The 15,668-nt window shown below is 39.1% G+C and overlaps 2 protein-coding genes across 4 annotated transcripts in view; one reads left to right on the forward strand and one right to left on the reverse strand.

Moving 5' to 3' along the window:
- The window catches only part of ROBO1 (roundabout guidance receptor 1), an 872,802-nt gene that overhangs the window by 446,428 nt on the left and 410,706 nt on the right, over positions 1-15,668 (reverse strand). The window lies entirely within an intron of this gene.
- Positions 1-15,668, forward strand: part of LOC311523636 (uncharacterized protein) — a 114,831-nt gene that overhangs the window by 5,365 nt on the left and 93,798 nt on the right. Inside the window, exon 2 of one of the 2 annotated variants that reach the window (XM_084633831.1) lies at positions 14,195-14,254. The exons of the other annotated variant lie outside the window; for it this stretch is intronic. Within the exon in view, the coding sequence (XP_084489957.1) occupies positions 14,195-14,254 (60 nt within the window). The remainder of the gene's footprint in view (positions 1-14,194; positions 14,255-15,668) is intronic. 2 annotated transcript variants of the gene reach the window in all.

A 15,668-nucleotide genomic window follows, 5' to 3' on the forward strand; every position in this document is an offset into this window, starting at 1 on the left:
ATTGCTATTGGGCACACACCCATTTACAAGACCCGCAACAATGTGCATCCTGATACCTAGTTGTTATGAAGAAGCTCTTAGTTGTTATTATTAAGCAACATGTAAATGATTGTGAACTTTTTTTTTAAAATAGGTCTTAAATTACAGTAGTCATTTACAGTATTAATATGCAGTATTACTGGGCACTTATTAATTTTGTTTACTATTCTAGGGCAGCATTAGGAGAAAAAAAACCCCTCAAATCTCCTCCTATGCCAGTAGTTCTCAAACTTTTGTACTGGTGACCCCTTTCATATAGCAAGCCGACCCCCCCCCACTTATAAATTAAAAACACTTTTTAAAATATATTTAACACCATTATAAATTCTGGATACAAAGCAGGGTTTGGGATGGAGGCTGACAGCTCGTGCCTCCCCCCCCACGTAATAACTTCACGACCCCCTGAGGGGGTCCCGACACCCAGTTTGAGAACCCGTGTCCTATTCTCTGTTCTTCTATCAGATAGATAAGTTTCCAGACTTTTTGTTTTGCATAAAACATAGTAGGATTATTTTTATATCCTGTTTAATAAGATAATATTGTGAGATAATTTCATACCTTTAGGAGCAAAAAATTGTTAATAGCTTTTATTTAAATATCAAATGCAATGCCAAAATGCAAGGATAAAATCAAACTGAATAAATAAGTTGGGCGGGGGGGAGGGTTGCAGTTTAAGATAACCCCATCTTTTGCTGGTCATCCAATGTATTATGGGCCCAACCCTGCCTGATCTGTATGCAGAACCCCAATTGAAGTCAATGGGAATTTTACATGAATAGAGGCAAACCAGATTATTTAAATAGAAAAATGGTATATCTCAATATTAAAACCATGGGGAGTGGTTTGGGATGAGGTATGAGAGAGGGTTTCTGGTAGCTGAAAGATGGAATTGGATTGGGGAATTGAATAGATATTGAAGAGTTGAAAATGCATATATTTCAGTATAATGAGCTGGGACAGTCCCAGAAAGCTAGGATAATCCTGGGGTTGGGGGAGAGGCTGGAAAGGTTATTGGGTTGCTCTGGGTCTCAGTCAATCCCCTTTAAACCAATGGGAGTCTTTCCTTTGACTTGGATGGGCAGAAGGCTAAGTATGTATAGAACTCTTGCAGGTGTGGGCCCTACTTGTTTCTATTGTTTTGTTCCTGGTTTTTGAATGGAAGGTTTGGAGCCGATTCTGCTGTCACTAACAGTTTTACACTGGGATGTAACTGTTATTTATTTGTTTACACTAACAATGAATGTGACTTTCATTGTTATAATGCTAGGTATATTTCAGATATTTTATAGCGCATCCTGGTGGAAAAAACTCACTGAAAATATATACTTCTGTTTCTCCCATACAAAATACTAAAAGCATATTGTCTATTCAGTCTACTCAGCATCCGCAGACTGTAGCTCAAAATGCCTTGTGAACAATATCTCCTATAATTATTTTTAAAACTTCTGTTCCACATATCGGCTTCTGTAATGACAAAACGATCTGTTTAATATGTAATATACAAAACAACATAATTATTGCAAAATCAGTGTGATCTCAGATATTGTTTAAACAAAGAGTGACCTGTCTCTGAAATCTCAGTGTTTGGTTATTGTGTGTACCAAGTGAACCATTCAAAATGAACTATCTCCTTGTTTCCATGTATCGTATAGGAAGGAGTATTAGGCTGTCACCTAGTGGATCGCTGAAATCTGAATGGCATTAAAAGGGCAAACACAATAAAATGAAAAGTAGTCTTGCTGGGTTTTTGGTTTGTTTGTTTGTTTGTTTGTTTGATTTGGTTTCCCCCCTTCCCCCAGACATTGTGAAAGCTACAACAGACCATTATTGTTCCATAATATCTGGTTTTGAGACCCCATTCATGTCACATAATGTATTGGCACTGAAGAAAGGTGAATCATTTTGATAGCCTAACATTTGTAAGAGAAAATATGTTAATATTCACAGCTCAGATAGCATGAATTTAATATTCCTAAGGACATCCATTTTTAAATGAATTGCACACAATTTTTATTTAAGAAAAGCCTCTGTCTCATTAAAAATCCAATAAAATGATATACTGTACAGTTATCTTCTAGGAGAATGTTCTATGATTATCAACAGGCCTGGAAACAAGAGTTCTGTAATAATAAATTTATTAATTTGGTGGAGGGCGATTATTGTATATATAATCCTTGGATAGTTAATCTTAACTTTAGCAATCTGGAAAAAAGAATTACATGAGCTATCCATCTTATTTTTTTTGACTGAATTATTGTACATGCTTATAGCAGACTCCATTTAAGAGCTGAATGCCTGCAGTGAATTAACTCTGTCAAATGTAAAGCAGAAAGCCAAGCAACTGAAAATAACCAGCCTGCTCACCCAGTACAATTTACAATTGCATGTTATGAGTTTAAAATAACCAGCCTACTTGCTCAGTACAATTTACAATTGTGTGTTGAAAGCCTATCTTCTAACATATATTTAACTTCCTTTCAAAAAATGCTTAGCATAGTCTTAGGGCTATATTATGCTATTGGTTGTGTTAGGGTATGTAGTGATCCCTCACTCTCCAGTGGGGAGGGAGGCCACTCCGCCTCTTGTATTGGGCGGTAATCCTCGGGCTTGGGTCACACTAGCGGGGCCGAGTTGTAAGTAGTCTTTAGGTCTGGGCCTGTCTAACAGAGACAAACAAGAAATAATAGCTGGGTGCTCTTGTCCACACCCTCGGGAGGGGCAAAGAACTGAGTAGTCTTTAGCTCGCAGCCCCTCAGCTGGGACTGGCAGCACTTAATAGTCTGAGACTCTAGCTACCTTGAGCAGGCTTTAGCTTCAGCTTGTGGGCTAAGGCAGCCAGCAAACACAGTCTGGAGCTCTAGTACTTTGGGCGGGGCAGAGCAGGGACCAGGCTTTAGCCTAAGCTTTCTGGCTAAGGCAGCCAATAAACACTCTGTTCAGGGTTCAGGTAGAGCTGAGTAGTCCACTCTCACAGTACAGGGGCTCTGGAAGGGAGGGGGCATCAACAGAGTTTAGCATCCTAGCTTGACAGACAGTAGATTCACACAGGCCTACAGGTTTATGGGGGGGAGTCTGCCACCCCAGAGGCAGAGCGGCAGAGTGGTCTGCCACTGGGGCAGCGGGAATCCATCCACAACACTCTGGTTCTACGGTCCTTCTAGTCGGGGTTCTCAGGGCTCTCCCTCGAGGGCTACTTGAGACTGCAGGGCCCAAGAGTCCCCACAGCAGATTTGGCCAAAACTGAAGCCCATCATGGGACACTCACATTAAAGGTGCCCAAATCGGCCTCAGGTAAAACAAGGACTGATTTTGGGATGTCGGAGCCAGTCTGTAGAGTTGGACGATGGCGTTGGCTCCTCTGCATTCTGGGGCTTCCCCACCATGGCTACATCCTCAGGCATTCCCTGGATTGCAGAGGGGGTGGACATCAGGGTTTAACGATATCCCATCCATCAGGGCACCTTGGGCTGGGTAGGCTTTCGTTCTTCTTGGTCTTTTCTTCCCAGGGTTGACTGCTATTGGGGTGAAGGGCCAAGCCCCAGTCCAACAGTAGTCTCTGTGGCCAAAAAGCCCTCCATGGGGGTCACAGCCACACTCAGGGTTGCCGGCCGGTGGTGAAGGATCCAGGTTCTTCCCCGTGTTGGGAAGATATGTATGAACTGCTCCGGAACAATTTGTTCAGCGACTCAACCTCTGTATGCCGTTCGGGCTGTAGCCATCTCCAGCACACATCCTTCAGTTGCTGGGCTACTGCCCTTGGTCGGGTCCTGGGTGGGTAGCTCTTCTCCCAGAGACGCTGCCGGAAAGTATCTGGTGTGATCTCGAGTGCATCAAGGATTGCGGCCTTCAACCGACCATAGTCTTGGGCTTCCTCTGCTGGGAGCCCCCAATAGGTGGCCTGGGCTGTCAAATACGGGGCCAATAGGGTGGCCCATTGCTCCAGGGTCCACTTGGCTGCTGAGGTGACCCTCTCAAAAATGATGAGGAAGGTTTCTGGATTATCCTCCGGGCCCATTTTCGCCAAGCGCACTGGCACTGTGGGGTCAGCGGGAGCTGCTGCATCCCTAGTGTTGGAGCTACCTGGGATTGGCACAAGCATCACAAGCTACTGCAAGCACTGTTGTTGCTGCTCACGGTTTTGGGCACCCAGTTCTCGAATCTGTTGCTGATTCCCTAGTTGTTGCAGTTGTTGCTGCTGCTGGAGCTGTGCTGCCTGCTGTTGCTGTTGGCTCTCAGTGAGCCGTTTGATCAGTTCCCAAACTGGGGGAGGGTGATAGGGTTCTGTTTAGCACTGTCCTTGGCTCGTCCCCTTATCTCAGGGGAGGGGGTGATGCCCACATTCTCCACCAAGTGCAGTGATCCTTTGCTTTCCAAGGTGGAAGCAGGCCACTCTGCATTTTGTATTGGGTGGTAACCCTCGGGCTTGTTCCATACTATTACTTCAATATTTTGCAAATTTGTATGGATTCTCAAGTTTTCTATGTAGTCTTAAGCATGTTGCTAAAATATATTAGTGATTCCATGCTCTCGATGTTGTAATTGCAATGAGAGAGGTAGAATAGTAGACAGAGAATAGAAGATATGTTCAAATGTTTATGGTAACTCAAAAAGAACAGGAGTCCTCAGTTAATCTCACAGATCTCCTCACCATTTACAGGACACCAGTCTGATGTACGTTATAAGGGTCAGTATAAAACATTGCTAACATATGGAATCAGTGGAGCAAATCCGTGCTGCTGCTGGGGGGCACAGAAGGAATCCTGCCCTGGACATGAGTTTAGCAAGGAATTTACAACAGCTCACTTGAGGGATGTGTGTTCTTTTATTTATTTATTTTTTTCTTTTAAAGTTGTTGCTTGTAGTTCATGCCAGGAAGCAGCAGAGAGCATCAGTCTGTCTCCTTTCTGCACCTGCTCCTCCACCCAAGGTCAGACAGGCCTTCAGGGTATGGGCAAATCTCCTGAGAGGCCCCAGCCAAGCGCAGCTTTAAAAACAAAGCAAACCTCCGATGTGCTCTAAATGAGAGCCTTGTCTGTGTACAACTGTTGAAGGGACAGGTCTCTCAGCTCTCCCTCCAGAGACTTCTTTACTTAAATTAAAAGCTACCAACTGCCTCCCTTTGATGATGCTGGAAAACACTGTGAGTGTGAAAGGGTTATGAAATACTGCCTGCCTCCAGTGGCCCACAGCACCACTTTTATTCCAACACAGTGGGGGAGGCTTCCCCTGGGGTTTCCCAAGTGAGACAGCAGTTTAGGAGAGGATCATACAACTCTCCTACTTCCCAACCTCAACAGTGAGGACTCAGGAGCATCCTGCCTGTCTAGCTTATATAGCCAGCACAGCAAAAGGGAGCAGAACTGGGAGCAGGTAAATGTTCTACCCTTAGCCCAAGACCACATGCAGAGCTGTATAGACACGATGGCTGCCTTCAAGTACTGAAATAAGAGCAGATCCGCTCCCTAAGCATTAAAGCTGGAAGGAGGCAGCAGCATAACAGCAGCTTGGCTAGGAATCTGGGGTGAAATTGTTGCCCCACTGAAGTCAATGGGGAAAATACACTCTGATTTCAATAAGGCAGGATTCCTCCCGTGGTCTTTCCCTCCCCATTTATAACCATTCAGGTTGTAATTCCCAGGTGAAGAGGAGGAACAGATGTATCAGGATAGAAAAATCATGAGTCAGGCTTTAAAAAAAAAAGAAAGGGGGGGGAGAGATGTTCAGAATTTGTTTTTTTTGGGATTCTTTTTATTTGCTTTCTGTCTTTTAAGCTTTTAGAGTTCATATTTCCAAGGTTTTCTTCTCAGCTAAGAAGCTAGAATCTTCCTTTTTAAACAAAATTACTGGTAGTTATGATTCTCACATAATAACAAGATTCCAGGAACTGGGGGATTTAAACTCACAATAACATTGCAAGAGTTGGCAATGAAAGTATCTCTTGGTACTATTCAAGGGCTTCTTCCAGTTAAGTAAATGAGACTACTCAAATGAACATGGGTTTAAGGAGGATTGGACTCCAAATGCTGTACAGTTCAATGTATTAGCTAAAATGTGTACTACTTTTTAAAACTGTAAAATTTTAAATTTTCTTCTAAAATTTTTAAAAAATAAATGTGCTAAATCTTGTCCTTTACATGTTACTGCAAATAAGAATTGCCTACATGTGTAGTATCCAGTTTGACTACAAAGGGTAGAATGCATCTGCATAATAGAAAGTAGGCTTAAGTCTATAGAGTTTTAATTAATTACTATTGTAACACTGATTTTAGGTCTTAAAGATGCAGAGGACTTTTTAAAAAAAATCCTGAGACATGGAGACTAATTATAATAGAAAAATCTCCAGTAACATTGGGATCCTATTATTTTAATTCATTTCAGACTCTACATTACTTTATTGCAAAATTATGTTTTAAAATAATCATCAGATCTTTGAGGGGCTTGAGCTGTTGTTCTTAAAGGGGCTCCTTTTCACAAGGTAGCATTGATATCTAGTGAACTACTGTATGCTGTAATGCCCTCTGCTGGTAGTAAGCTGGTAAAATCTTCTTAGCTCGTAGAGGGTGGGGAAATGTATTAAATATTGAGATCTGAGAGTAAAAGCACCACTAACTTTCAGCAATATACTAAATACTGACATTATGCTATCAATCTGGAACGAAACCAGCAGACTTGTTTCTAAAAAAGTGATGTGCTATAAATGGCATCCATTCTCCATAAACCCTCCAACACCTTCAAAATTTGTTAACCAAAGTATTTCAAACTTATTTCCAGGGCTAAATAGCTGGAATATTTTGGGTATTAACTGATACCATCCGTTTACTTCAAGCTAACACCCTCTGCATGAACAAATCAAAACTTTATGAAAACTTTACTAGGATGATCATATTAGACTCCAGTATTTCAGCAGGAATTGCAATGGTCATTGAAAACAAGGGGTTCAATAATTTGCTTGCATTTTCCCCACCCTACTTGTGTACAGAACTCACTTACAAACACGCACAACTATGTTCACCTGAAGCCATTGTTATAGTAAAACTATTGTATAAATGCACCATGACTAACTGTATATGATCTTTCTGGTCAGTGATTTGAAACTTTCATAAAAATAAGAGTGATACACTATGTAATTAAACAAGATTGCATATCGAAGAAACCAGATTAAATCATTATTTATGATGTGAATACTTTAAAAGATGATATATTTGAAACCAAAATCAATTGTTTTGTTTTTTCCCTAGCATGTGATACTATATACGTTTTCATTGTGGAAAAAGAAAATTTACAGTTGCCTTAGTTTTTGTTTTTAAATCCATGACAATCCTAATGAGTATTTAATTCTTTGAAAGTGTTAACTCTCCTGCAACACAGCAGCCAATTTTAATGATTCTAGGGCTTCTTGATGCTAAGATAATACAAATAATAAACAATAATTATATAATATGATATATAATGTATTATCTGCATTACTGTGGCATTTAGGAGCCCTGCTAACGGACCACGACCCCGCTGTGCTAGGTGCTGTAAAAACACAGAACAAAAAAGTCAGTCTTTGTACCAAAGAGCTCACAATCTAAGTAAAAGATCAAAGAGAACAGATGGATACAAACACACTCAAATAAGTTTGGTTCAATAGCATTTCTCTAAAGTAACTTTCTAATTTGCAGTATGTTTTAGTTAAAATTTCTGCATGTCTTCACTGTGTCAAAGAAAATGTCCTATTGTCTTTTCATCCAATGAACATTTTATGTTGTACAGCTAGTGTTGAATATAAATCAGTCACACTAAGTTATAAATTTTTGGTGTCTTCAGATATATTTCTTGGAGGCTTGAGCTAAGGTTTTAAAAAGTGCTTAGCAGAACTGGATGCTCAACTCCCACTGAGAGTCAAAGGGAGTTAAGCTCCATTAGGTGTTTTGTGAAAAATCCCACCCTTAAACGTTTAATAAGAGTCCCTTGAAAGAGACTTTCACTCTAATATCTAAATATTCCCATCAAATCTGAGGTCAGATCTCAGATTAACAGTAGACATAAAGGGTTTTCTCAGTTACAATATGGACATGTATTCCTCTGGAGACTTGCTTTGTTCAAGTAATTTTATGATGGCTTCTTACCACTTCCATGCTGGAGAGAAGACGTGCTTTATATGGCAAAAAAGGGGGGGGAAGGTGGTGTCAGTTTAGCTCAGCGGATCAGAAATATGTATTTCAATGGGATAAAATGTTGTGATGATGCAAACTGTTATCTAAATGATACATATTTTTACTTTTCTGACACGGTGAAATTAAGAGCATTTCAGTTGGCAAATCTATTCTACCCTTTAGGTGACAAAATGGATACAGATCTAAATGATGGATATATGTCGATCCAAACATGCCTGGAGACATACATGTTACAAGGCAAACATAAGCACTTAAAACCATGTATAGATTTAGGGTAATTCCTGGAGGGTTTTAATTCCTAGGATTGCCATATCCTAAACTATCAGTAGTCTGAGGTGACAATTCACAGCCAGAGAACAGGTGTGTTTAAGACAGGCCTGTCACTTTTCAGACATGTATGGAACTTGCCAGTATACTGAAGTCCATCTGCTTTCTTTTCAAACTTTCTACTGATCTGCTACAGCTGATGATCAGTGCCATTTAGACTAGACCTGAAAGGGAGGGAAAATTTTAAAAGGTATGCGTTAATTTCCTTTTAATTTTGCTTCCCTTTAACTGGGAACTTTACTCTTTTTTTAAAACCATGGAGAACTTGATGGAATTATATCATCTTTCATCTTTGTGTGATCTCCTGTATAGCATTTCTGGAAGACATGGTCTGAGATCTACTGCTGAACAATCTTTGAAATGTGTCTTATCCCTAGTCTTCCCCTCTAAGACCTAAAATGTACCACAGATAATGTTAATCCCTTTATATATTACAGATACAATCAAAATAACATAATTACTAAGGAGGCTATTATGTTTCTGCAACAAGGCAACTTCAACTACCATCACACTCTTCAATCACCCCCTGAATATGAGGGTAGCTATTATTTGACACTGACCACTTTATTTGAAAAGTTGAAAACTGGAAACAGGCAGATCTGCACCAGGAGACCTACATTACAGACAGCAGAGGATTTAGATTGATTTCCAATGCCAGTGTACAGACAACTGTGGATCTCTGACAGTAGGATTTAGCTTTAGGTGCAGACATACCTATGACGTTCTTTGTTATATGCTTCCATTCTTGCTATGTCCCTCTAGTGCAGAGGGTGATAGTCAAGTTCTTAATTAACTTAGTTGGTCCACAGTGAACCTAAACTGTTCAAGAGGTAAAGATGGACATAATTTTTCATTAAGAACACAAGTTTGATATTTTTCTTTTCTTAAGACATACTATAGCAATCTTCATTGATTCTCACAGTTTAAGATGTAATAAAAGAGCAGCAGATCAAAAGGTTTACTTAAAAGGGCACAACTGTTTGAAGCTGTATTAAGAGATAGATAAACAATAACAATTACAAATTAATTTCAGTCTGTGGCTTGTATTAATAATGCTAGAATTAAAAATGAAAAAAGCCCTTTAAGTTATGTTCACTCATTTTTCAAAACATTCACAGTCTCAAAACATCAGTGGTATAAATATCATGTGGAGATAAAAGAGCATCAGTTTAACTCCATGAAGTCCTGAAGGCAGACTTTCGTAACAATAATGATCAGGCTATCACATCTTGGAAGTACTATGGAGTAGGTTTTACACTAGGTATATCTACCTATGTAACAACCAGGCAAATATAGCTAGTTATCGACATAGCTATAGATACACATACACAAAACCCCTATAGACAAGTTTAGTACAATGTTTTACTTTGTATCCCAGATTTGAAATCAGATATCAACTTTTTAAGCTAATGTTTGTAGAAAAATTATTATTTTATTTTCTTGTAGTGGTATATCACATCTGTCTCATTACATTAATGACTCAAAGAGCAATTAATTTATAATCCATACTTTCAAACGTTTTATATATATATATAATTTCTTTGAAGCTGTATCTGTACAATCAACTTATATCTTGTAAAAGGCATATATTTGTTCTATAGATAAATGTGAGGTCAGATACAAAAACACTTGCATTTTGGATAGAATAGTCCCTGAGATGGGAAGTAGTTTATACGTCAGCACATCTTTAATTTACTGTATTTAAACTACTACAAAAATAGACTAAGCTTATGTTCTTGCTTTGAAAAGTTATGAGCATTTTCATATCTTTCAACATAGTAATATCTTCAGTTGATTACAAGTATTGGAAAACAAATCCTTTAATGAAATATCTGCCACAAAATATTGAATACAATTACACACTGCTCAGCAAGGCTGCTGATGAAGTGAAACAAATGCAACATATCAAATGTTTCCATGAAAAACATCATTAAAGTTTTTCTGGTATGCACCTTAATGGGATACAAAGAATAAATCACATTAAAATAATAGTAAGACACTAACAACCCAATTTCATGCAGAACTTCAACTCCTGAAAGATTTGAAGCCTCGGGCATTTACAATTTACTGTTCTCATTTACAGAAATGATTTGCAGATCTAAATGAATATTTTCTCTCTCCTTTTTTCTTTGGGTCAAACTAGTCTCTGTTTATTAAAACAATTCACTGCAAAGCCAAAGAGGTCATTTCAGGGTAAAATCTCCATCATTGCTAAGAGTAACCCAAACAGGGTGTCCAGTTGGACTATTTGAAGTATGAAGTGACATCAGGTAATGTTTGGTTTTGCTAAGATTCTATATTCTTTGAGCTAAAACTTTCTAAAGACTAAGGTCTAAAGAGAAACCTTTTCTTGGAATGTAGTACATTAACAGTTGTTTATATTTCTATATCGTTATGTTTGATTTATGCTCTCAAGCTGTTTTGATAAACTTTATGCATAGAAATGTGTATACTTACCAATCTACTGCCAAACTATCAAAGAAAGAACTCCTCTGTCAGTAGCTTATGAATTCATAAGTTAAATCAAAGTAATATTCATAGGGTATAGCTCATTTTTCATCTCCCCCTATTTTAGAGCAATAGAAATGGTTTCTCTCAAATTGCTAATTTTCAGTGTGGGGAGGGAAGGAATATTTTAATATATGATTTAGAAAAAGAATGAATAAAAACAGCAGTGGATGTGTTGACGTGGTTCACCTCACTCGATGCTTAGGAACAATTGTTGCTTCTCTAAAATGAAACTACACTTCATACGTAAAACTAGCATCCGTTAAAAATACTAGTGTTTTTGGTTAAGGTTACCATGCTGTTTCTATTGAAATCAGTGGAAAAAGTCCTATTCATTTCAATGAAAGAAGGGTCGTGCCCTAAAAATCAGTGTTGTTTTTTCCCCCAAAAAATCCCAAACCTAAGAGAAAAGTCGGCATAGTATATCATACACTATCCTGATAAACTAGAAAGCATGGGAAGTAAAGAGGTATTAAAAAATAAAAGCTGCTCTCACCAGGGAGAGCTTTTGTTTTCTGCACAATCAAATAGAATGGCTTTGCTAATAGCATAGCAGATAACTGGGCCAATGCATAAAATTTAAAGCAAGTAAAATCCATGAAAGGCTTGAGCGTAATATTCTGAGATTACAATCAGATTTTATGGGTAAAATCTCAGTGGTAAATGAGCATGAGGTCTCAATCACAGTTCTATTTTTGAGGAGTAACCGTGTGCAGTCAACATATTTAGTGTCACCTTTGTTAATCTATATAATGTACACATCTGTTTCTGCAAGTGGGGACACAGAGCCAAGATGGGAGCTTGTTCTGTTGTAATTGGCTTTCCTTATACAGAATATTAGTGTATGCCCTGGTGGAAAGTTTTCCAAGATCATTACTTTTCTTGAGAAGCCATAGTTTTCTAAATCTGACATATGTAAAGTGTGGTCCATAGGCCACTAGTAGTCCACAAAGCTCTTGTTGGTCACATGGTACACCTCTGCTCCCTTCTTTACAGTGATTTCTACTGCCACCCAGCCTCTTGCTAAGCCAAATCTTGCAGTCTTTACTCAGGCACAGCTCCCACTGAAATCAGGGACTGCAGAATATGGCCCATATTACTAGAGCCAGGATGCAAGCAGATGCAGCTGTTGAAGCAAATGAGGGGGGGCATGCAAGTATAAGAGGAGTGAGGTGAGAAACCAGGGCAGCTTTAGCTGTGGTCCATGGGTGCAATTGCACCCACACAAATCAGGCCAGGTCAAACCTGAACAATGCTCTGACACGGCACACAATGTCACTCACTCAAATTCAGCCAAACCACCCCTCTGTCAGGCAGGTGTGATTCCAGATCAGATTTCAATGAGTGCTGTTGTGACACCATGTACCAGCTCACAGCACCACTCAGGTTTGGCTCAGCTACACCTCGGTCATGACAGGGGGAGGGCTGGGCCAAATTTGAATGAATGGTGTTTCAAGCTGGTGCATGGGGTTACAGTGACGCTCAGGTTTGGCACCTACCATCGATAGTGCAGGGAGCAACTCGCCCACGCTGGCAGGGCCCAGATTTTACTGTTGCTGTCACTGTCATCATCATGCCAGGTCCAAGACGACCTGCCAGGCCAAGAGCCCAGAGTGGGGTCACGCATATTGCTTCTACCTGCAGCAGGACCTGAATGCAAGGGTATGCAGGATCAGGAGCATTCTCACACAGGACAGAATCATCCCAACCACATAGGGAGGCCAACGACCCCACAGACCTGGGCCCTCTCTGACCCCCCACCCCGCCCTCCAATCTCCACAACCATTGAATTGGGAGGCAACATCCATCTACTAAGAAACTGGCTTCCAGTGGGACCAAAGTAATTCACAGGATGAGACAACAGCTGCCTCAACAAGCTACTTTCCTGGAAAGTGAGACAAGGGAAAGCAGTGATGCGCAACAGAATGAGAGCTACACAGGAGAGTGTGTTTCTGAAGCTATGCTCCTGCAGCACATCTAAGTGATACAGAATATCCGCTACAGGCATTCATTCACCTTTCAGTGGAACTCAGATGACCTGAATAGTACAGGAAGCTTACACCTCAAGCAGAGGAGATTGGTAGATCTATGGAAACGGAAACTAATTTGACTTCAATGTCAGGTAGAGTTGATCAAAAATGGAATTTCCATCCTGCAGGAAATTCTGATATTTCAACTTTGTTTTTTGGAATGATTTGGGATAAAAAGTCAAAATATCAAAACTTCACAAGAAACAAAAAATTTCAAATTGGGAATGTCAAAAAGTTTGGTTTTAGAATGTTTGACATTAATCTGTGTCCATTGACCTCCCACGGTGCCCCATGAGAGTTGTAGTTTGGGTACCTCATGCATCCGTTCTCCCATATTGGCCAGGCTCTCCAGCAGGATATTATCTCCCAGGATGCCCTAAAGCAGCTCAGCTAGAGGGGTGATCACAGATTTGTGTCAGATTCACCCCATATAAAACATTTAGATTTGGGGCGAAGTGACCTAAGACATTTCTGTTAGGAAAAATCAAGTAATTTTGGAAAACTGGCATTTTCACAAGGAAAACGTTGACTTTGTGGAAACCATATTTTCTGTCAAAACACTGGGAGCAAATTCCCAGCTAGCTCTATTATTAACAATATTTGTACAAATTCACCAAAAACTGAAGCTACTACAAGGATCATAGGGAGTCATTACTATGAACTTCCTCTCACAATGTTTTCATTACCTCCATAAACCAAAACTGGGCCTTCTCCGAGCTTGACATCTAAATAAATGGGTGCATGCACAATTTTTTTTTCAATATACAATTTTGATGTTAGAATGTTACATGCAATATATTTATCACTCTTCTGTTCTGTTGATGCATGAAAGAAGAAAGGATAGCAGAATTTCTTTCAGTATATATGGTCTTTTGCTATACTGAGTTCACGGTCAAGTAGATAAGGAGCTATAGATCACAAAACCATATTCTACATTACCGGTAGTGATGAGACCACCTCAAAGATTTTGAGGGTTTTCAAACCTCTTAAACTATAATTTGGGTATAAAAAACTAATTAGAATCCCTAATCCTTTCTTTCACTGAAATATCAACACATATTTTATTCCCAGGATGAATCCATTTATCATTATTAAAACAAATTCTTGTTTTTCTTACTATATGGAATTCAGCGCTCTGTTCTAGAATTAGAATGGAACATATCACCACCAGCATCCAGACTGGCACAAATGGTAAATATACAATGTTTTATTTTTCATTTAATTTTTTCTTTCCCCTTCCTCACCTTAATCCCAGATTCCTCTGCACTCTGCCCACTCTGTTACCTTTTACATCTGACTTTTTCCAATGACTCTCTTTTTCATTCTGCAAAATGGAGCTGAGCTTTAATGATATCAGGTTGAATTTATTCAGTAGAAAGGACCAAAGATTGTGTTTGAAAGTTCAACTCGAAGTCAAATAAAACTGAGTTCACATTCTTCTTACTGGACACTGTGACAAAAGCAGTAGGGAAGAAGAAATCCAGTAGAAAAACTAGGATGTAAAATGGAGGAGAATGAAGAAAATGAAAAACAAAGTGACTACATGAATGCAGATATGTGTGAAACTTCAGAATGACTCTGAGCTACAGTGAAAAAGATGGCAAATGTTGTCCACAGTGCAGATTGGATTTGTGCTGAGGAACAACTGTTGTAACCAGATCTCCTGCCACAGCTAAATTTGTAAAATACAAAGGGGCCTTGAGTAGGTTAGAAGTTAGGCAAAACAAGTTTGCCCAACCTTCGTTTCTAGGGTTAACAAGCCCTACAGCTTTATTTTCCAAAACCTTAATTAAAAGTAGGAAAAAATAATTTAGGTGCTGATGTTCAGAAGTGGCTCCTCTCCATTTCTGTGCTCAGAAATAACGGGGCAAAAATAACTGCAGATCCAGCTGATAGCCTAATCAGACAGTCACAATCAGGTAGTTGGGCATTTAGGTGCTATAAAATGCTTCCACAATTATTTTTTCTACAATGAATTTGCAGACAGAAAATTAAATGTGAAGTTGAGATGATTCTAAAAACCATGGCCTTAATGTTTTATTCATCTTTAAACCAAGGAACAAAAATCTTAGATTCATCTAGAAAGTATCCCCTCAATATTTTTGGATGCACTGTAACATATATTTAGAAGTCGCATGGGGGAAGTTCTTTATCACTGATATCCTGTGGCTTTCGTTTTTGCTACATGCATGATTTATATAAGTGGGTTGTTGTCACTGTAGAATGGTGTAGCATGCAGCATATTGCAAGTAGTCTCTGAACTGTTAAGTAATAGCCCATTTCAAAGTCAGGAATTAAAGCTTTTCTGAATGTGAATAATAGTTCTTTTCTGCTTGGCGGGAGGTGAAGGGTTTGGACTCAAAGCCTATTACTCACAAATAGATTTGTTCAAGAACTGAAATTTATGTTCTGTGGAAAATTGTGATATTTAAACATAAAATTGCTTGATTGGAAACAAAAAGCCAATTTTTAAAAAATTGTTACATGAAAAATCCCTAAAAATTAGATTCAGGACCATTGACATATTTCATTTTGATAGTGGCTTTTCAGTTAATTTCTTTGTAGCTTTTCTATTATATTAAATATGATATAAATTCAAATGACA

The sequence above is a fragment of the Lepidochelys olivacea genome, assembly GCF_965140295.1.
Source record: "Lepidochelys olivacea isolate rLepOli2 genome assembly, chromosome: 1".
NCBI lineage: Eukaryota > Metazoa > Chordata > Testudines > Cheloniidae > Lepidochelys > Lepidochelys olivacea.